Source organism: Manis pentadactyla, chromosome 2, assembly GCF_030020395.1.
Source record: "Manis pentadactyla isolate mManPen7 chromosome 2, mManPen7.hap1, whole genome shotgun sequence".
Classification (NCBI taxonomy): Eukaryota; Metazoa; Chordata; class Mammalia; order Pholidota; family Manidae; genus Manis; species Manis pentadactyla.
Window position 1 is genome coordinate 84,555,950 of NC_080020.1, and position 23,526 is coordinate 84,579,475.

Sequence of the window (23,526 nt, forward strand, 5' to 3'; positions counted from 1 at the left end):
TAAATCTGGTAACTGACTGACAGTATTTTGATTAGGGTTATTCAACTGTGCTTCGAACACTGACTTCAGGCTCAGCTACTTTTGCCTTAGAGGTATCTAATTTTCAAGCAATGAACCCTCAAGAACAAAGCGCACTGCTGAGCCGGAGAAGTGGCCTGACCTAAGTGCTTTGGGCCCTTGCAGAGAAGAGCAATTCAGGAGTGAATACCTGCCTCCATTTGCCTGCAGTAAGACCAATTTTTATTGTGTTATTAGACAAACTATTGTTTAATTATAAAGATGTAACTTGAGAACTGGAGCTGAGTTTCCTTTCTATTTGATATGATGAGCAATGTGCTTTGATGTTGAAAGTTTATATGTACCTGAACTACAGTGTGTATCTATGGTCAGTAGTAAAGACTCAGCCCTTTGGAATCTATTGAGTGATATCACAAGTTTTTTTTGGTTTTTTGAGCTTCTCTCACAAGGAAGATGCCAGTCTTCTATATGTAATGTATGATAAGATGGAGGTTCAATCATTAAAAAGACATTTTATTTAAAAACAGTATACCAAATCTTAATTTACATGATTTCAAATGCAAGTTGATTGCTGTGGGCTTTTCCCCCTCCTATTCTTCATTTCAGCTCACTTTTACATTCTGGCCTCATCTTGCCTCATGAGTACAGTATCCAGTAAAAAGAGGTTCTGCAGCTATTCCACGTCTGTAGAATAGATAAAGTATGAGTAAGAGACGTTTTAGATTAATGTAACTCATCTCCTTCTTAGGAACTTAATGGTTTAAATCAGACTCACTAAGCCATAGCATTAATTATTGAACAAAGACTGTGAAAGTGATTCAAGATTGAGTTGAAATTTAATATATCTATATAAGAGTTCTAAGTCCTCCAAGTATATCTTCTCCTTATAGGTATAATTCTCTTACCTACAAAGAAAGTTCCCAGTTTCTCCTAATTAAATCTCAGGTGACATACATTTCTATTTGTAGTTAAAAAAAAAAAACCAAGAAGCCAGTGAACACTGAAGGATCTGTCTTACCTGACCATTCTGCAGCGGTGACCTGTGAGTCTTTTGTAGGCATCATCCAGATTTCTGACCTCTTTGTGACTCCACAATCTCTCACCAACTGCACTTGCCCTAGGCCTGAAATTTAAACCACATGTCTTCCAAAGCAGTTTAACTTCATGTTTTCTTAACCATCTAAATCATGTGCTTGGGGAAGTTCCTAATGCTTTCCTACTTAGATGGAGAAGGAAAGCTAAGGCACTTTAATCCTTAATTCAAATGTTATCACTTAAATTCCATACCATAATCTCGGAGTGAGGTTAGTTGAATCCACATATTCTCCCCACAGACAAGCTTCTCCACCCATGACAAGTTTTTTCTGTTCTGGAGAACCTACATTAAAATCATTGAATTGATGTAAGTTAAGCAGTTGCAGGCCAAGGCTTGTCTACAAATCAGTAACTGATTTCTCATTCTATCTTTATCATAAAGCAACATTTCTCTCATCAGGAACTTGGGAGATGTTCAAGATAGTGGCACAAAAAAGGTGTCAACTTTATTCCCCACTCCCTGGTCCCATGGTTCACACAGTGCTTGTCAGCATATGTCAACTAATTGAATATTGTGCCAGGAAATACAAGTTGGAATGCTAGTGACTACCCCTCTGCCTTCAGCATCTATTTCTTGATATTTAAAAAGGGACTAAGTTAATTCTTAAAAGTTTTGAAGTCTAGTATGCAAAATTTGACAACATAGAACTTTTCTTAAGGAAGGAGGTCTGAGAGCCTGAAGCTCTGCACTCAGACATTTCCTCCCACCAGCCCCTCCCACGAAATGCCTATTCCTCGGAACAGTATGACTACTAAGCCTGAAATCCACTGAACTAGACTGTAGCCTTGCTTAGGTGTTTTATATTGGAGAGGCAATTCAGAAGAGGAGATACAATCTACGGGAATCTACTTTTGAAGTTGTTTTATGTGGTTTCTTTCACAAAGTTTAAAAGGGTAAACACAAACTCAAGGATCAAACAAAAGGGAGGATGAATAGTAGGTAATATCTAATAAGGATTTCCTGGTGGGAGAGTAGGGAAAACTAACAAATCAAGGTAATGATGGCTGTTTCACTTACCATCAAAATCAAGAGGTTCCACTTCATAGTATTTTCTCCAGTCTTGTCCATAACTAATCCAATCTAAGTACCAAGGGGCAGAAAGGAGCACAGGGAAGCCAGCTGTTGTGACATCATGTAGTTCATCACGATACTTCTGCCCTTTCCATACTTGAACTATTGTGCCCGCCGGGAGCTATTAAAGTTACAAGCAATATGTATTATTAGTCTAGCAAATGCAGTAGATGAAATTTAAAGTCTAAAGCCAAATGTTTCCTTATTTCCCCTTCCCCCTCAGAGTTTATGCCAAATGCTATTCATTGTAGGGGCTTAAAATTAGAAGTTTCATCAATTGGATATTTAACTTTTGCCTGTATATAACTCTATATAGGTATAATGATCTAATGCTTTAGTCCCATTTCTACCCCACTACTTTTTATTTACTTTGGAACTGAAGGATGACACCAAACTCCTGGAAGGGTAGTGCTGCTGGCTGGACTTGCAAATTCTCAGTTGCCGCAAAGGAAAATAAAGAAGTCTGGCTATGCCAGAGAAAAATGCTATTTAAAATTAGAAATGTACATTGAAAATTTTACTTAGAACTATCTTAGCAAGACAGACTAATTCATTCTTATCTGTTTGTTCTGCCCTTCTGAAAAAAGGAACTTAACCTCAAAGCACTTTAATTTATGGTTACGAGATGGCAGGAAGAGATGCGGAGGTGGTGGCACTAAAGAGTAAAGTAAATCAAGGAAAAGAAACAATACCATTGTCACTAGTTTAAGGCTACCACTGTTGCCTAACAAAAGATTAAATGGAAAAGTAAGCTAATTTACTCATAATGTTGGGGGAAACTTCATTTAGGGTTCCTTCCATCCAAGATGCTAGAATATTAAATCTCTCATACTATCAGGATCAAATGTAGTTTTCATACTCTCACCTTCACTTTATCATCAAAAACCTCTTGCCAGACTATGGATCCCTTTTCTGTGGTTGAGGTAATATTCAAAAGCCTACCATTGAAAAAAATTACAAAGTTATTTCAGATTACAAGCTTAACAGTATGTTTAAAGCATGTATGTTTCCTACCAAGGATTGCACATGGAAAGGTGCCTTTCAGTATAGCACAGCTTTGTAGCAGAAACAGCTATAGTTGAGTGTTGACCCATGTAATTCCTTCTTTCTATCATGTGTCTCAGAATCTGATACACATAGTGGGGTTTAATAGTCATTTGCCAAATGAATAAGCAGAGCATGCCCCAAAGATAGGCTCTACTCATAGGGATGTATATGAATAGCAATCTCTGGTAATTTCAAGAGTATCTTAGGATAAAGGAAATTATAATCTCTCCTGTGATATCACCTAAATAATATTCAACAGTTGTTGACAATCAGTCCACAAATATTTCCTGATATTTAGACAATGCCAGGTGTTCTGCAGGATAAAATTAGAGTGTGATACATGAAAAGCTAAACAGGAAAAGGCTAGAATCTGGGTTTGCCCAATGCAGGGGTTGGCAAACTATAGCCTGAAAACTGTTTTGTATGGCTCACGAGCTGAGAATAGTTTTTACCTTTGTACATCATTGTTTAAAAAATTAGAATATGCAATCGTATGTGGCTCATGAAGCCTAAAATATTTACTATCTGGCCCTTTACAGGTTTACTGACCCCTAGTATAGAGCAGCACTGGTTTGGTAGAACATCAGGCAATGATGGAAATGTTGTATATATGCACTTTCCAATATGGTAGCTACTAGCCTCACCCACCTGTTGAACCCTTGAAATGTGACTAATGTAACTGAGGAAATGAATCTGTCATGTTCTTCCTTTTAAATACAAATAGCACATGTGGCTATGCCTTCCATACTGGACAGCACTGGTGTAAAGTAAAAGATATGCTCCTACCATTGACAAAAGGGAATGACTTCTAGGGGCAGGATGGTGATGAAGATTTCATAGGGCAGCCAGTGCTTTGAACTGAGTTCATAGAACAAATGACTGCTCTTTTACTAAGCAGTTATTGCAAAAAGCTTAGAGTCTCAATGTTACTGATCTGGCTTTCTTATGATTTTTAATTTATACTGTATACAACATCTTCACTTTGGCAAGGGTTGGAGAGAAAATGAAAAAAAGTACTAAATGACTAAAACTTTCACAAAAGCATTGATGAAATAATAACAGAAGGAAGCTTTCAAGTAACTTACTTTTGAATATAGAAAGATTCTAGTTTTGAAAAATCTTGGTAAAAGCCTTTCTGCTTCATGAAATCTTGGATATCTGGATTGGACTTCCTTAAAAACAATGATTAAAATTTCATTAAAAGTTTGACATGCCCAGTCTATTTAAAGCATCATATATCTCTAACATCATTTGTACAGATTTAAAACTAAGTTTATAGGGAATAAAATAAGCCTAAAAACTTAATTATGAGTTACCTCAGTTTTCCACTGCAGATTTTTTTCCAGAGGCTGATTTCTTTTAAAAATGGCTTTCCCTACCTCCTGCCTCTCTCCTCCATCTTGCAGACTCTATCAGTCTGCAAAGAAATTATTTGAAAGAAATCTCCACTTAATCACCACTTTCTTTTGCTAAAGCTGTTCCATTCACTATAGTCATTTTTTAAATCTTCATTTTCTTCTGCATCTTGATCCTCCTTCCTTGCAGCTTTTACTGTTTGACCACCCATATGTACATTCTTACAGAAACTCATCTCAGGAGTGGCGTCTTGCTAAGGTAAAACCCTGCAAACAGAGATCTTACCACAAGTCTTTAATTTCCAAGTGGAGCTGCTACATCTACTTCAAATGCAATGGTTTAAAAAAAAAAAAAAAAAAGAATTGTCATACCAACAATCAAATTCCACTTCATCTCCTCCCAAATGAATGAACTGATCTGGAAACACCATACTAATTTCTTTGAAAAACTGATACAGAAAGCTGTAAGTTGAATTGAGAATAGGGTTTATAGGTCCAAAGGTCCCAGTCGGCACATGTTGACTATAACATGGAGTCAGGAGGTCTTTCTGACCTAGAAGAAAATACAAAGATTATTTTCTAAGGAAGTATATGAATCACAAAGATGTGGCTTTGTACATGACTACAGTATTTTGTTTTGTTGAAGCAGTAAGACTTTATACAGAAAAAAATAAGCATTTTATTAAGAGTTACTATGGTAATTTCTTCCGCATAAAAGGAGAATTGTTTCCTAAATCCTATCCCTGTACCTCTTTGTCTCCCTTTCCCTGGCCTAAGACTTTTATCCACTTCAAATAGTATCTCGAATATTACAAATTCATAAATATCCAGTTTGCCCCAATCCTTTTTCTTGAGCTATAATCCGTATTTCAAATTCCCTGCTGAAGACAATTAGAAAGCCTAGTGGCACTTCAAATACAACCTAACAAAAAACAAATTCTCTGTTCCCTAAATTCTTCCTGCAGTTTCTGATTTTCACATTCTGTAAAGTAAGGGTACCACCAACCTCCTAGTCTATAACTCTTCCCTCTCCTCCTTGGAGTCAGTTGCTAAGTTTCTATGGATTAGATTTCCAGAATGTCTTAGTTCTGTACATTATTTTTTATTCCCACGATCACCATTGTGGTCTAAGACTTCAGTCTCTCTGAGGCTGTCACTTTGACACAGATTTCCCTGTAGTGTGGCTCCCGTCATAGCACTCTTCTGCTCTACAACTTCCACTGGTTTTCATGGGTCCCACGGGAGCCCACATTCCTCAGCCAAAGGAATTGTACTTTTTTTAAATCTCCATTTTAGAGTAAAAAAAAAAGCCAACATTGTACTTTTCCAGGCTTATTTCCCAATATTCTCCATGTCTTTCCCTATATTTACTGAACAGTTACAAATGGCAGGTGTTATGCTATGTGCTTTACATTCATTATTCTGTCCTTAAAAAATTTACATGATGGCTACTACTAATATCCCCATTTTAGAGGTGGGGTAACTGAGGATGAGATGATCTATAACTTAACCTAAGGTCATTTGGTTTATAAATGGCAGAGGCAGGATTCAAACCAAGGCAGTCTGGCTCCAGAATTTGTTCTTAACAACCCTATAGTACTTCCTACTCTTTGCTCCACTATACTCCAACTATATTAATGCCTTTCTTCATGTTATTCCCTCTACCAGAGATATGAATATATTCTTTGATTGCCCAAAAGCATTTTAACTGTTACTTCACCCGTGAAACCATTTATTGGATTCACTTATCATGTTCTACTTGTTGCAATTATTTTTATGTTTTCCTTTGGCTCTAGTTTTATAGTTTAGGCAGTGCCTACACTTGCTCATAATAGACACATAACAGTTTTTGAATTTTATGTCAATACTGCTACCTTTGTGCAAATCAGAATTAAAAACAAAATGAGAAAACACCAAGTCATAATATAAGAGATGCAGCACCCCAAATGTTCACTTTTTGCAACTTAAAAAACACACTCCTTACCTTTTCCCCAAGACTGTGAATGTCCAGGGGTATCAAATTCTGGTATGACCCGAATCCCTCGTAATCGGGCATATTCAATCACTGTACTGACATCATTTGGTGTATAAACATGAGACAAAGAATAGCTCCCCTGTAAAAGCCACATTTATTAAAATTAAAATGTACAAGGTGGATTTATTCCTGGGAATTGTTAACAGTTGTTGACACTTAGATATAGCTGATTTTCACAGTATCACAATATATTAAATAACCCCACTAGATGTTAGATGACTCATTTAAATTATCTGTTTATTGGATCTTACCAATAAGCTCTTGGCACACTTTGTGTTATTTTCAGATTTACTGACAGAACTCTCTACCAGTGCCTCTTGTTTCAGGAAGGTCTACCATCATGCTGTTTCAACCTTATGTAACCACACAATGGAACACAAATAAAATGTTTGACTCCAAAGTGAAACTTCTGACTACACTGCCCTTGTCAGTTTTAGAATAATCAAAATCCACATAATTACAAAGCTTAGCTGTTGTCTTACAAAGTCACTTTAATTACGATCAGCTTTAAAATTTCCCCTGAAGATGCTCTGATAAGTAACCTGGTTTTTTTAATTGCCCTCACTTCCTTTAGAGATCACCTGAAAAATCAGAACTCAATATTAGTTGTAACTAAAGGTGGGTCCATTAAAGGTAATATTATAGCACATTTTTCAAGATATAAATATATAAATATTACACATAAATTACATGTAATGTATCTAAATATAAGTATATATAACATATAAACATATATAAGTATAAATGTTCAACTTCTAAAAAGTAATGTTGCCCATCCCCACCATCGTTTATACCTAATCAAGATTAGATCTAACTATCAACTTATAGTAAAATATAGGGGAACATGTTAAATATAGAAGAACATGTTAATTGCCACTAATGCAACCAGCAAACTGGGAACTATAGGACAAATTACTTAGTTTCTTCAATAAAAATAGCGAATTACAAGGGAAAAAAGATGGGCAGGGTGGGCACCTGTAGATCAGAAGAAAACAGACATTAATTAACTATAACATCTGGACCTTATCTGAACCCCAATGCAAATAATTTTTTTTATGATAAAGACCCTTGTGGAAACATGAATAATGATTTGCTACTTGATTTTTTTTAGCTGTGATAATATGTGTTCTTTGTTTTTTTAAACAAACTTTTTTACAAATGAGGTAGGAGGGCTGGGATTTCAAAATAATGGTGGGAGGGATTATAAGTGATACAAGATTGGCCATGAATAGAAGCTAGGTGATGTGGACATGGAAGTCATCAAATTATTCTATGTCTGTTTATGTTTGCAATCTTCCATAGTAAAAAGTAAAATAAAAGTAAACAAAACCAGGAATGCTGCTGCTAGTATTTCAGCCTATACTGCGCTGTAACATTGGAGAAAGCTTTGGAACTGTGGCCAGAGGACAAAATTTAGAGTCGTGGGTCTGTGCCATCCTAACTGCAACTTTGGAGGAGGCATACAGCTTCTCTGGGTGTAGGTTACTGTCTGGGTTTTAGAGGGATTAAACTAGATGATGTTGAGGCTTGCTCCGAGTTCCACTGGTCAATAACACAATCAGTTTGAACAATTCTCTCAAACATTATTTTTTAAAAGGAGCTCTCATCTCTAAAATGACCTTCTTGATGAAGTTTTTCAGAGAGAAAAAGTCATTTGCATGATTCAAAACAATTTAAAACAAACACAGTGTTGGACTACGTGATATATATAATTGCTTAACCTTATATTAGCCATGAATGCTTCAGGTCTTCTACATTCATTAAATTTTAAAAATTTTATTTGTATAACCCCTAGAGATTTTTACATTTACAGTAACATAGCAATTATAAATATAACAAGTTTTATGGCTCTAAATTGCTAAGCCACAGCCTATTAAAATTTTTTTAAACCTTTAAACTTTACGCTTGTAACATTTACACTTTAATTCTATCCATAAGAAGACGTTTAAGCTACAAACTTTTAATTAAACTATAGAAAACATTTTTATAGACAGCCTACAATAACATGAATTACTCACTTGATTGCTTAGCCCAGGAAAAATGATGCTCTGATAAGGAAAGGACTGGTCATCAACTATGTGCCAGTGAAGAACATTAAACTTATTAAAAGCCATGGCATCCTGAAAGCAAACATGTTAAAAAAATTACATACACAATCTAATTTACATAGATTTGGAATTGTTTCCAATGTGTCTATTTTGTTTTAAAATTCTTTTTCAACAAAGAAAGAATGTAGAGGAAGTATAATTTAGCCTTTATACTTTACATGAGACATCGCTTTTCAAAAAACCTATACAGAACTCATATTCTAAACAGTGATTTATAACTTATAAGTTCCAAATATTTAGGGTCAGCCAAGAATGGAAAATTACTGGCTGCTATTGCTATTGTTTGGATATGGAGCAGAGGGAAAATGGGACATTCTTTTAAGTACCAGAGCTTATAATTCCCACAATTCTGAGATTTGAGTGCCAAACCTTACAAAGAAATTTAGAATATACTCAATAAAAATTGAGTATATTCAATAAAAATTCTTAGAAATTTTTGGGCTAACTGATAATGATTTCATGTATACTCTGTAGGCATAAACAATATTTATATAAAGTATAAACAGACTATTTGAAAAAGATAATAAAGGGGGGAGATGTGTCCTACAGATAATCAAAACTTTCTCCATTGTCAGCAAGTAGTTTACATAAAAGGTAATTGTGCAGAGAAGTAAACACAGTTTTTAGAGGACAATGGCATGATTTTTTACCATCAGAGAAGAAAGTTCTTCATGGTTTTTAATTAAGACAAGGGGTTGGCAAACTTTTTACATAAAGGGTCAGACAATAAAATTTTGGTTTTGTGAGCCATGGTTTCTGTCACCACTAGTTCTGCAGTTGTGGAGCGAGACAGTATATAAACAAATGGACAAGGCTGTATTTCTGCAAAACCTCAAAAAATGGGTGACAATCTGTATTTGGTCCCTGGCCTGTAGTTTGCCAACCCCTACTATACACAGATGTAGAAACAGGTAAAGATGCATGTATGTGTGTTCATATAAATGTATATGTACATATATATATATATATATACACATGTATTTTCTAGGTGAGAGGGCCTGGAAGCACTGAGTACACCTACGGCCCAGATTTTGGTTTCAAAATAACATTCACTACTAAAAGGGCTCCTTGGAGAAAAATGACTCCAGGACTGCGAAAGAGAAAAATTAAGCCTGGAATATCATTTACTAAAAAGTATGAAAGTACTCAAAGACTGACAGTAATCCCTTAGTATATACTGATAACAATAATAAATACTTAAAGATGCTCTATGTTACAGTTAAATGCCAACTAATATAGATGGAATAATGAAATTAGAAAAATTACCACTTGGCACCCATCTTTATAACTGATTTAGGCAAGAACGATCTATCAATGCTAAGACTAGTAGGTAAATGCTGAACGAATTTTACATAATCTCAAAATACTGCTCCACAAGATACTTACTTATTAATAAGTACAAAATGATTTTTAACTTTACAGTGCAGATGACATCTGGCAGCTGACATCTTGGCCAAGTTATAAGAGTTACATTACTAGTAAGGGAATAAATAAATAAGGCATAATGCCACCTGATAAACACAGAGAAGAACACAGTATCACTACCTCATTCCTGCCAAAAATGCATAACCTGAACCTACTAATCATGTGGAAAACAGACATGCTGCAGTTTATTCTACAAGGTAACTGGCCTCTTCAAAATGCCATGGTCTTAAAAGACCAGGAAAGATAAATGGTTCCAAATTGAAGGTGACTAAAGAGACACGACAAATAAATGCAACACCTGATCCTGGATTGGATACTGACTTATAAAGGACATCTGAAGTCCTTTATGAAATCTGAAGGTGGTCTGTGGATTAGATGGTAGCAATACGTCAATTTCCTGATTTTTGATGGCTAGTTACTGAGGTATTTTTAGTTTTTCTAGTTAAGGAAATCCAAACAAGACATATTAAGGGGTATTGGGAATCACAACTTACATATGGTTTAGGAAAAAAATGTTTAAATAGGGAGGAGGAGGCAAATATGATACAATTTTAAAGTTGGGATGTGTGAGTGTTCTTTGCATTTTTCTTACAATTTTTCTAACTTTAAAAATACTTCAAAGAAAAATAAACTTCTGAAATTATAGATATTTAAACTATCTGTACTGGCCCAAGGTTAACTGGTATAATAGACAGACTGAAGAGTTCAGAAACTGACCCGTGTTTGGGAATTTAGTATTCACTATTCATGATATTGGAAGCAATGGTGAAATTAAAGATTGCTTAAAAATGATATTGGGACTCTAGGCTAACTAACCATTAAGAAGAAAAAATTAAGTATCTATCAACTATTTTAACAAAGTTTTAAAATAAAAAAATAAAATATCTGTCATCTACAATACTCTAAATTCTAACCACATCAAGAATTTACTATGTAAATATGGAATAGTAAAAGAAAATTTGAGAAGTTATTTTTAAATTCAAACCCTTGTTTTGGAGGCATTTCTTAGCATATTCACCAAGGCCAAAACCCATAAAGGATCAGATTGAAAGATACTATTTCATTAAAAATTAAAACTTCTACAGGCAAAAGATACTATAAACATTATGAAAACAAATTTAGAAAACATCACAGTGCATGATGTATAAATATATAAGCATATAAAACCTGTCTGACATGTCTATAAACAAATACAACACTAAAGAGCTCTTAAACCAAGGAAGGAATCCACATTCTAGAAGACAAAATGGACATTGAAAATAAACTTGGAGTTTGCAATATAAAAATACAAATAGCTAATACATAAGAGGCTTATTTTATTCACTAAAAGTCAAAGAAGTGCAGATTAAAACAGAGATACACTTTATCACCAGATTAGCAAATATAGCAAAGGTGGGACCCACTGTTGGCCAAGCATACAATGGCATGGCCTCTCTAGAAGGTAATCTGACAGTATGTACCAAAGGTTACAATGTACAAAAGAAAAAAATGTATTTTTAAAACCCAGATACTCACTTTTAAGACTTTTATCCTGAGGACAATCCTGACAAGTGGCAAAATATAAGAACACTTAACTCTATAATAGTGTTTGTGATAGTAATAAATTAACCTAGATGTCCATCAACAGGAGACTGGCTAAATACTAATCATGGTACATAAAATGGAATATCCACCTGTTTAAAAAGATGATATAGACCTTATATATTCTTTCATAGAAAGGTATCTATAAAATTTTTTTGAAATAGCTAAAGTGCAAGAAATGTAATCCTTTAAAAATTTTTTAAGAAGTCATGTTCTATGGGTTCATATATTTATTTTTTAAGTCTAAAAAAGATAAATGGCACATAGAAATTAAATCAACCTTTGGTAAATGAAATTATGGGATAACTATTTTTTGCATGTCTATATTCAAATTTTTTACACTAGGCATTTATTTCTTTGATATTAATGACAATGTATTTTGGGAAAAAAATTCATGGTACTAATGTAAATGTAAAAACGATTTTTTATAACATTGTATGTTTATAAATGATCAAATGAAGGCGAAGAAAAATTTAAGAGGAAAACCTCCCAGCCCTGTGAATTGGTGGTAGTGGTAGGGATCAACCAACTAAGAAGTCCATAGAAGAAAACAGTCATAATCAGCCTTCCCAGCTCCCAGCACCTGAGGTTCCATATTCCTTTGGAGCATTTTCCTAGGTATAAAGCAGCATCTAAACTCCTTCCTATGCCCCTTTAAAGAATTTAAGTGTAGGTCGTAAAATTAAAGGACACTAACTAGACAAAGGGTGACCATATATTCCTAACCTAAAGTTTAGACCCATGATTTGACAAACGGAAGTATACATAGAGGGTTAATGGGCAGTATAACTGTTTTTCTCTTCATCCTGGCTAAATTGTTGGGCACTCCCCTGCCCATCCCAAGGAAAATGAGGGTGATTCCCTAGGGAGCCTTTGCTTCTCAGCTGAGAGAATCTATTTCCCAGGGAGGGAGGGAAGAAAGCACAATGCTTAATGCTTAGTACATGCAAAACAAATCTCCCTGTTCCAACCTGTACAACAGTGTAAGTAACCACTGTAACACATAAAAGGACTCATTTTTAGAATAAAGTAAGATAATTACCTACCAGAGTTTTAAGAATAGTCTTAACTGATAGAAAGTGTCTGGCTGTGTCAATTAAAATTCCTCTATGAGAAAACCTTGGAGAATCAGTAATGTTGGATTCATTGATGGTGAACTATAAGACAAAATAAAATTTTGATTATTTTGGGGATTTTCTCTTGACCTGAGCTCAGTGAAGACTACATCTATGCAAATATTGGATAAAAGATTAATTTAGAACCAAAGAAAGTATGAAATTTACATTTATTATCTAATATAAATATTTGGGGAGAAGAAACCTTCAGAAAGTAGTAAATAGCTAAAAACTTTACATTTTTCTTGTAGTATGTTTATCCAACAAGTTTTCAGTAACATATAGTAATCATACTTACAGTTCCATAAAGATCTTGGTAAATTAGTTGACTAAAAGTCTCTAAACCTAGGGAAAGTAAAATTTATAATTTATTGCATTAATTTATCAAATAACAAATTGAGTAAATAAGTTATATTATGCAAACATAGACCCATAACCAGATAAGGTGCATAATGAGATAGAATTATACCTATACCCTCTAACATAATTTCTAAAATAAAAAGATCCCTGTTACCATCTAATAAAAATGTAATTTCATTGTACCCTTATCCTGGGTTTTGTCTTAATGATAAACACACACACCAAAGAGGTTTAATAAAATACCAGTTCCTTAATATATTTATAGCATTATAAGATTTTTGTGATAAATTTTTATAAAATATTATATTTACTTCAGAAGGTACTAAATTAACAGAGAAAAAAGGCTAAAAAACCACCATGAAATTAAATAAAGGTGCAACTTAAAACTTAGTATTTTATTCATAGCAGCAAAGATGATCTGAACATTTTTTACCCAAATGGATTGTTTCCCTAATAAACTATATTACATGCCAATTCCTACTTTACCAAAATCTGTGATTTTTGCTGTCAACTATATAGCCAGGGAAAGTTTTAATTTAAGAACAGTTTGAAGTCAGAAATGAAAGACGAGGCATTATAACTGATACAGAAATACAAAGGAACATAAGAGACTACTATGAACAATTACATGCAAACAAATTTGACAATGTAGAAAAAGTGGATACATGCCTAGGAGCATACATCCTACCAAGACTGAATCTTGAGGTATAGAAAACCTAAACAGATCAATTACTAGTAAGGAAATTGAATCATTAATCAAAAATCTCCAAAAAACAAAATCCTAGGACCAGACACTACAATAGTGAATTGTACCATACATTTAAAAAATTAATGCCAATCACACTCAAACTCTTCCAAAAAACTGAAAAGGAGGGAATGCTTCCAAATTCATTTTACAAGGCCAGCATTTTCCTGACACCAAAACCAAAGACACCCCACAGGAAAAAAAAGAGCAATATTCTGATGAACAGACAGGCAAAGATCCTCAGCAAAAAATTAACAAACTGAATTCAATAATACATTTAAAGGACCATACATGATCATACATGATTAAATGGAATTAACTCCAGGGATGCAAGTCCATCTGCAAATCAATGTTATCTACCACATTAACAAAATGAAGGATAAAAACCATATGATCACCTCAATAGTTGCAGAAAAACCATTAGACAAAATTCAACCCATTTAAGGTAAAAACTCTTAACAAAGTGGGTTTAGAGGGAATACATCTCAACAAAATAGGGGCCATTTATAACAAGCGAACAGCTAACATCATACTCAGTGGTAAAAAGCTGAAAACTTTTCATCTAAGATCAAGAACAGGACAAGATACTCCCACTATGTTTATTCAACAGTATTAGAATTCAAAGCCACAGAAATTAGAAAAGGCATCCAAATCAGAAAGGAGGAAGTAAAAATGTCATTATTTGCAGATTATATGATATTATGTAAAGAAAACCCTAACACTCCACCAAAAAACTGTTAGAACTAATTGACTGATTCAGTAAAGCTGTGGTATACAAAATCAATAAGAGGGAAAAAATGTTGCATTTCTACATATTAGTAATGAACTATCAGAAAAAATTAAGAAAACAACCCTTTATAAGTGTTTATCAAAAAGTAAAATACCTAGGAATATTTTAACCAAGTGGGTGATGGACCTCTACTCTGAAAATTATATGACACTGATGAAAGAAACTGAAGAAGACACAAATAAATGGCAAGATATTCCATGCTCATGGATAGGAAGAATATTGTTTAAGTGTCCTACCACCCATAGCAATCTACAGATTCAGTACAATCCTTATAAAAATTTTAATGGTATTTTTCACAGAAGCAGAACAAACCAACCAGATTTGTATGGAACAGATTTGTGGTTCCCAGAGGTGGAAGGTGGAAGGTGGAAGGTGGACAAAAGGGGTGAAGAGGGTCAAAAGGCACAAACTTCCCATTATAAAATAAGTAAATCACGGGGATGTAATGTACACAATGGGGACTGTAGTTAATAATACTGGATTGCATGTTTCAAAGTTGCCAAGAGCAAATCTTAGAAATTCTCATCACAAAAAAATTTGTAACTATGTATGGTAATGGATGTTAACTAGACTTGTGATCATTTAGCAATGTATACAAACATCTATCATTATGCTGTACACCTGAAACTAAGTAATTCTGTATCAATTATAACTCAATTTTTAAAAAGTTAGGAAATATGAAAGAAAAAAAATAGTTCAAAGTTATTTTTGCTAATGCCCCCAACGCCCCCAAATATAGGCCCATACTGGGGAGAATAACTGGAATTTTCTGTGAAGTGGCAATACACCCAATTATCATTTAGAGTATGTTACTTTGAAAGTCCTGTGATAAACAGAAAATAATGACTTCTTGGATGAGAACCGACTCACTGAATGTTCTCAGAAGTTCTTTATTGTGATATAAATCAGGGCAAACATCAGTAAGGCTCTGTTTTCCTAGCAGATCCCAGACAAGACCGGCAGATCAGATTAATAAAAGCTTGAAACCACATGACACTGATGATAAATGATCTAGATGACAATGATTGCAGTTATATTTATAGTAAATATCTTAGATATTTTCATGTTCTATTTAAATATTATAATCATACCATTATTAGTATGACTGTGAAACAGAATAACAATGATTATTTTATTTTAGATAACATTCAACCTGAGTTAAATCCAAAGCCTTTTTAAAAATTTTTAATTACTTAACTTTGGTTTATTAGCTCACATTAAAGAAAATTACTCTCCTTTTTAAATACCCTACTATTTGGAAGTGAGTATAGTATCTTATGTACTTAGAAGAGGCGAAAAAATCTCTGAACAACAAATGTAAATGTCCCCGTAACCAAACTTTGAAGTTCAAACTCTGAAATTCATAAAAGATGTTAAGTTCCTCTCTGTCCACTGCCTCCAACCCCTCTGGAGTATATTTGTCTTAAACACTCCTCCTGTAAACTTGGCTGTTTCTAAATGCATAGGAATTTAAAAGCAGGGAAGGGCTCTCTCCCTTTACCACTGTGGCTTGTGCAGCGGACTCTGTTCCTCTCTGTGTCTTCTCACAAGACTTTCAGGACTAAGTAATTCCTGGCCAAGAAACAAAAGCGAATCATTCCATTCCCCAGTGAATCAGATGAAAACTGGCAATAAAATCAGGTGCAACTCCAACGAGACCCTGGAGAAAAACCCAGTCCATTCTGTAAGGAACTGCACAGGAGAGGGAACACACATTTTGTTCTGTCATGGTCACTAGACGTTACCATAGCAAGCTCAAAATACCATTATCTGACCAGTTTTATTGGGAAAATAATGTTTTTTCTCTTTGTTTCTAGGCTTCTGCACTAGTAGACTGGTTCAGTAATAAGTATGTGAGACCTGTTTGAAAATGAATTTCTTAAATAGGGGAAGGGAGATGCTTGCTACTGAAGGCATCAAGAAATGGTGTGAAAACTGAAACAAAATCCCCTAATCAGAGCAGGTTGGGTCATTTATAACTATAAACATTACAGTTCCAAGAGCATCAATGAATTACTTATGTATCTGGGTATTATATTAATATAATACAAATACAATTAATATCTTATGTATAAATGTAATAACCCTCAAGCATTTTGGGAAAGGGCAAATGATCTTTCTCCTGTGCTTTAAGGGGTGTATGTTTAACAGCAATCATTTTGGGAATATGGGACAAACTATTCCATGAAGCGACCAAGGAAGCAAAGTTTTCCTCCGTGTGATTTCCCAAAGCACCAACTGAAAATATTTCTTTACTAGAAAATAACATGAAACTGCATAGAACTTACCTCGTAATGCCCCCCAAACTCTGTTGGCCTTGAGGAAAGCCACTGGTCCTTTCACATATAAAAAATCTGTATTGGGGGAAAAACATGTTTCTGTTTATTAATCCCTCAATGACACATGGTTAACTTCCCTAAACATGTAGTTGATATTTCTGGACCACTCTTTTCTCTTGAGCTCCAGACCTGTTTCTCCAACTGCCTCCTATACAAACATCTTCCCATAGATCTGTTAAGTTCCTTCACCACTACATGCCCCAAACTAAACTCTGCCCTCTTTCCCCAGCCCGTCTCCTGTGCTCCTCATCTCTGTTGAGACATGGCACAGCCTCCAACCAGTTGAGTTGCTCAAATCAGGAACCTGGGTGTCATCTCCATGACTCATTTTCCCCTCCAGGAGAGTTATTCTCTCCAACTGCACCTCAACAGAGTAGGGGCCTAGTTAAGCTACAATTTTAAATCAAAAGTGTCAAATTCCTCGCTGCCCAAATTCCTTGTTCAGGTTTCAGGTATCACTCAAATCTTCACTCCCTAATATCTCTACTCTTTCTCTTCTACTTCTGTGCTTCTCTACTTGCCCTGCATCACCTTCTCCCCAATATCACCCTAAATCTGCTTTAAGACCCACTACCTAACTCACTTTATCTAAATTCAGCTTTGTCTCAATCAATAAAAAGTTTACATCCTTCTAGATCGGGACACCAGTTGGCTGCTTGTGGCAAAGTGGGGCTAATCTCTCAATCTTGGAAATCACTTTCCCTAGGATTGCTGCAGTCATTTTAGTCTGTTAGAGGGCTTTGGGGTGGAATCAGCCACAATGAAGCACAGCACCAGATGGTACAGAGAAAGCTGATGGGTGTGACAGATGCAGACTTTGCCACAGTGAAGATACTCAAGGGCTGCAGGTTAATGATTTAATGTTGTGTCTGGGCTGCACCACTACCACCCAGACTCACGCCACAGTCGGCTGCAGGTGGGAAAAAGAGCTCCATCAACAGCCAATCATGTGACCCTTTCAGGTGACAGTCTTCTGACAAGATAGCCTTTCCTGTCAGAAGGCCACAGTGATGAGGTAGCGAAATGCAAGGTTAAGAACAGTACTGCTATTATGAGTACAGTCTACCATGTTTCCTCTCCATCTGTGTCAAATTCTTAGCTACCTAGAGCTCACTATTCCATTGGTCACCATCTAAAAAACGTTTTTTGCCACATTTTAGTTTTTATGCCAGTTATTTTTCCAGTAGCTGAGGACTGGCTGTTATTAAAATGGATTCTGATTCAACTCAGTGGAAAACCCACAAATATAAAGCAGTTAGAAGGAGATTTTGTTTTCTAAATATATGGATATATAAGCTATAGAATTTCAATTTTTATTTCAAATTATTAGTGTTAATAGTGACTATCTCCCTGACATGGGATGGGAGTGGCATCTTTGATTTTCAGTTATCCCCTTCTGTACTTTTTGTACCACAAATACTTTGGTTTTAAATGGTGTACATACAAAAGCAATATATCCTTCTTTAAAAATAATAAAATATTATAGATGAGGCTAAAATCCCCTTTGAGATGCCCACTCAACTCCCTCTACTTTCCTTGGAGGGAACACTTACCAGACCTTTTCCTAGGCATTTACACATACATACGTGCAGCAAGAAAATACAGGATTGCGTTATGTGTGTGTTCTTGCATGTGTATTGATATATAAAAGGTATCCTACTATACAAGTTCCTTTGTCCAGTTCAGCAGTTTATCTTGGCAAGCTTTCCATGTCAGTTCTTTGTAACCCTGCTTCTTTACTCTTAACTGCTGTATAGTATTTTTCAGTGTGGACTGGCAAGATATATTTAGCCATCCTTCTATGGATAAAAATTTAATTTTGTTTACAGTTCTTCACTATGATAGGCAAACTGCATCAAACATCCTTGATATATGCAATTAAATCTCCTCAGTAGAAACCAGTGTACTTCTGACTCGAGGAGTATACATATTTTTATTTTTAATAGATAATGTTGTAACATGTCACTTCTAACACTTCAACAACAGTTGGTATCTTGTTACTTCCATTTGTGAATGTTCTTTTATCATCATCATCAACTAGTTAAAAATTTAAAACTAGTTTATCCTTCAACCAGAAAATTTCAAATTGGGACAATCTATTTGTCCCAAGAAGTCTCACTTTTCTGAGTACAGTGGGTTTGCAAAGCTGAATGGAAGAAGATAACAAGCAGCTTTGACTACAATATATTCACATTACACAGGTACTCACAGGACTCATCTGAAGTGATACTGGGGAAGGTGTCACACTCTGAATCCAGGATGACTGAGACAAGAAGTTGCTGCAACTCCATTTCAGTAGAAAACACAGCAGGGTGATCAAGATTCTTGTAGTAACCAAAAATATAGTCATAATATCTGTGTGAGAAATAAATTCAAATAAATTTTTTAAGCATTTTAAATACCATGTGTGGTAGAAGACATTGTAACTGAGTCTGAAAATCCATGCTACCCAATATTGATGAGTCCAACTAGTAGAGGCTCACCCCAAGCTGCACATCAGAATCACCTGGGGAGCGTTTTGAAAATACCGATGTCCAGACCTTCAGAATCAGAATCAGAATCTGTGAGAGGGACCCAGGCATGGGCATTTAAAAAGCCCGGGACACACATTTCCAAGCAACTCATCTGAGGTCTTGTTCGGAACCAGCAATCAAGCTAATAATAGTAATCTCATCACTCTTGGGTGGATAAGCTGAATTCCGACCAGTGGTGGGAACGGGGAGTCAGGGAGGGTGGTGGCAGGAGTTCCCTCTCCTAAGTGAACCACAAGAACCTTTCTTCCTCTGTCACTATTTTTGGTTACTACAAGAGTCATGGATCATGCGCAGGCACACTAAAGCTATCAGAGCAGAAATGGAAGGAATTTAGATTCCCTAATGATACTGTTGAGCCACTCGGTTAACTAGCCTGACATCCTCTCCTGATAAGTGAGGTAATAGGTTTTCTTATTGCTTAAGCCATACTGAGTCAGCATTCCTATCACCTTCCAACCAAAGTATCTTAGCTAATATACACATAAAGCCTGAAAAAGAGGGTCACCAGCCCACAGATTTTTCACCAGGGCCTTGCAAATTTATGTTCTGCTGGTATCCAAATATCAGAAAGAGGATATCAAACATTTAAAGGTGCTAAATTATAAGAGATCAGATGGGCTTCAAAGCAATTATTTAAATAATATCTTTTGGGTTTTGATAAATCAGAAGGTTGCACATGTTATTTATGTGTAAGAATGTCTTGTGTGTTTCCAGAGAAGTAAGGAGAGGTAGGAAAGTTCTGAAGTTTGGAAGTGGATGGAAGTTCACCAGTGAGAGAACGGAATGGATGACAGTGCTGAGGGCTTTTTTATAGGAAAACCTCAACAGATTCAAAAGAAAATTAAGATCACTGAACTGTATACTTAAAAATGATAAACATGGTAGGTTTTATCTTATGTGCATTTTACCACAACTAAAAATTAAAAAAAAAATTTTTTTTTTAACAAAATTAAAAGCTGCCAGCAAATTTGAGATCCGAGTTAGGGGCTGACTTGTTCCAAATAAAGAAAATCTTGGCCCTGGATATTAAAACTCTAACAGAAAACTCAAAGGGTTCCGAGGCACTGGTGTCCAAGGTATTTGGGTTAATTTAGCCTTTCAGGAACTGAGGGAGTAAAGCTATTCATTCATTTAAAAAAATGAGTTACTAGTATGTGGACTTCATTACAGAAGTTCTGACAAAGCAGCCAGACACCAAACAGACTGAACTTTCTGCCTGCAAAATGCATACTGCTTCAAAGCAGGGTTTGTGATATAAGTGGGGCACTTCAACAACAGGAGCCTTGGGGTTCTGAACAATCTAGGGGCCGGGCTGTGTTCCTGACCACCAGAGCTTTCAGGACATCGCCATCAGCTCTAAATCCTTCTGGTGTCATTATTCTTTTACTCTGAAAGAGATGCTATCCCTCCGAGTTCCAGGATTCCTCAGCTGATGATTTCAAGTCTTAGCCATAGGGCTAATGTCTTATAACCTGCTTCCTAACAATGTAGGGTATAATTAATAGCTGCTTCACACCCAGGGCATGAATTAGGCAAACTCTTCTGATAATTGTGCACTACGTTGAAATGCCAAGCCTTCATTTTAAACCATCTCACAGCTGATTCAAGTCCTAGTTATCCAACCATTGTTAACTTATGTCATCCATGCTTTCTTGCCACACTCATACCATTTCAGAATATTACCAATTCCTTGTTTTACTAGCAGTATGGTATGTAAGGAAAATCCAGTTTTACAAACTGAATCCCAAAGCAAACATGGCAAGTTTTTTTGTTGTTAGGTTTCTTAGCCTTATCTTTCTTTAAATGACCTTTAGGTACTTTTCCTACTCTGTATCCCAAGGCAACCAACCACATTGGTTTTACCCAACTCTAACCATTCTAACTAGGTAGCAGATCCAATTCCAAAGGCTTAGCATATGCACCTGGGAAAAGGGTCACAATATCCATTTAGTTGTGGAAAACTGAAAGGGAGAACGAACCATCTATGCCATCAACACCTGGGGCCTTCTCAGCCTGAGCCTCTGCTCTGGGCCTGTCTTGGGGTGGTTCTGCATTTTCCACCAGCTGCCTGTTCTGGGGACAGAGACAAAAGCCTCAGGAAGAGGTGGCACAACCAGTGCCAAATTACAATCTTGCAGGACTGTACACACCTCCAAGCGTCCTGCCTGCACAGGTGGCACTGCGCGGGGGCTGCAGGTGGCATGTTGAAAGCTCCCCGTGCACTCTGCCTTGGACATGCTGTGGGATGCCTCCCAAGACACATTCACCCTGTCTGTGGCCAAGGGTTACTTAACAGGAAGCTGAGAGGAGGACACTCAGCTGCCCGGTGCTGGGAAAACAAAAGGAAAACCAGATACTGAGGCGCACTGACCCTATCAAAGTTACTGTACTTTGAGGAAAACATCCATCGTTTACATGAAAGAGATTTGGGAGGGAGGATTTAGGCAGTGCTTCAACCTGAGGACTTCCTGCCATCTCAACTGTTACCAGATAGGGGATGGAGGTGAGACGGCCTATAAATGACAACCAGCTTTGAGGAATCCCTGGTCTCCAAGCTTTAAGCACTCGTCTTCCTTCTAGTACTCTATTCAACTTAGAAGCTGCCACTTCCCTCCCTCCTGCAATCACCCAATTCTCCCCACCGACAGAAACATGGCCACAGATTGAGCAACCCACTCCTTCCACTCAGTACCCCGGCACGCACACCGGGGACCCCGAGCCCCCGGGAAGTCTCCCGGGAGGCAGGAGCGGCGGGGAAGAGCTTGGGTTTCGGTCTGAGTTGGTTGGAGCGGGCTCTGCTCTCTTCCGGGCCTGTGGCTTTGGTGGGGTCACCGGCTGCACTTTTTCTCATCTGTGCAATGGGGTCGAGAGCGCCGACGCGGCTGGGTGGCTGCGCGGGTGAGGCACAGCGTCCCGGGCTGGGCCGCCCCTCCCGGCCCGGGAGCGCCGGGTCCCTCCGCGTCCGGCTGCCCGTCGGGAGTGCTCACCGCCGAAACGCTTCCTGTAGAGGGGTGCAGGAGGCGCCGGCCTTGGAAGAGGGGTCGTGCGTGATGGAGAAGCTCTGCGGAGAGAGGTGCAGCACGTTCGGGGATATCTGTACGGAGAGCGGCATAGGCCACAGGGCCGGGCCCGGCGTGGCGGAAGCGCGCAGCGCCAGCGCCGCGAACAGCGCCAGCAGCCCGTGCAGCCTCGGCAGCCGCAGCCTGCAGAGCTCCATGGCCGCTCGACTGCTCTCTGGCAGGGTCGGCCGGAGCCGCCCGACTATAGCTTCGGCACTGACTCCCCGCCCCGAGCCAGGGCGGAGGAAGCGCCGCGCGCGTGGGTCGCCGAGCGGCGAGCGCGCCCCGCCCCGACTACGCCTACCCGCCGGCGTCCGCCCGGGCAGCTGCTTCCGGCGACCACCCCATGAGGCCGAAGACAGACGGGTGCGTGCCGGGCCCGAGCAGACGCTCTTCCACCCTCAGCGCGGAGCGGGCGAGAGGACTAGAGCCGGGCGGAGGGCTGGGGCGCCAGCGGTGCGGCGGGTCTGGGCTCCTGCGGGCGGTTCTCGAGCTCCCCCCGGGCCGCGGGCGCCTGCGGACTCCCCGGGTCCCCGCCTCCAACGCCAGAGGACCGGGGCGGCGAGCCCTGTCTATTTGCTCCAAAGTCTAGGCTTTTCTATAACGGTAACTCAGCTTCAATAAAGCCTCCCATCGGAACTCCCTAGGGCAGAGTTGTGAACTGGTAGAAGGTCAAAAATTATGCAGAAGATATTCCGTGAGGGAATATCTTGGCGGAGGATGGGTAGAGGACTTATTAAAACTTCGAAGGGACATCATGAACCAAGTTAGGAGGCAGATGATACAAAAAGGGTATATATTGGTAATATTACCAGAGGGCTTAATATTGTCAGACTACAATTTTAAAG

General features: G+C 37.5%; 2 protein-coding genes across 6 annotated transcripts in view; one reads left to right on the forward strand and one right to left on the reverse strand.

Moving 5' to 3' along the window:
• Nucleotides 1-298, forward strand: part of GFM2 (GTP dependent ribosome recycling factor mitochondrial 2) — a 90,134-nt gene extending 89,836 nt beyond the window's left edge. For all 4 annotated transcript variants that reach the window (XM_036886078.2, XM_036886077.2, XM_057494299.1 and 1 more), the window contains one exon: nucleotides 36-298. In XM_036886078.2, the coding sequence (XP_036741973.2) occupies nucleotides 36-164 (129 nt within the window). In that variant the 3' untranslated portion in view covers nucleotides 165-298. The remainder of the gene's footprint in view (nucleotides 1-35) is intronic.
• Nucleotides 299-510: 212 nt separating this feature from the next.
• On the reverse strand, nucleotides 511-22,959 carry HEXB (hexosaminidase subunit beta). Of its 2 annotated transcripts, XM_036886083.2 has the most exons (14): nucleotides 22,607-22,953; nucleotides 19,295-19,440; nucleotides 17,035-17,100; nucleotides 13,150-13,196; nucleotides 12,783-12,893; nucleotides 8,641-8,742; nucleotides 6,572-6,701; nucleotides 4,960-5,140; nucleotides 4,318-4,404; nucleotides 3,051-3,123; nucleotides 2,132-2,306; nucleotides 1,306-1,396; nucleotides 1,037-1,141; nucleotides 511-702 (listed from the first exon to the last, which is right to left on the reverse strand). In XM_036886083.2, the coding sequence occupies exons 1-14, from the start codon at nucleotides 22,834-22,836 to the stop codon at nucleotides 645-647; spliced, it is 1,602 nt and encodes a 533-aa protein (XP_036741978.2). In that variant the 5' UTR covers nucleotides 22,837-22,953; the 3' UTR covers nucleotides 511-644. The 2 variants fall into 2 exon arrangements, with proteins under 2 accessions (XP_036741978.2, XP_057350320.1); XM_057494337.1 differs by lacking the exon at nucleotides 1,037-1,141 and having other exon boundaries at nucleotides 22,607-22,959.
• Between the last annotated feature and the right edge of the window lie 567 nt (nucleotides 22,960-23,526).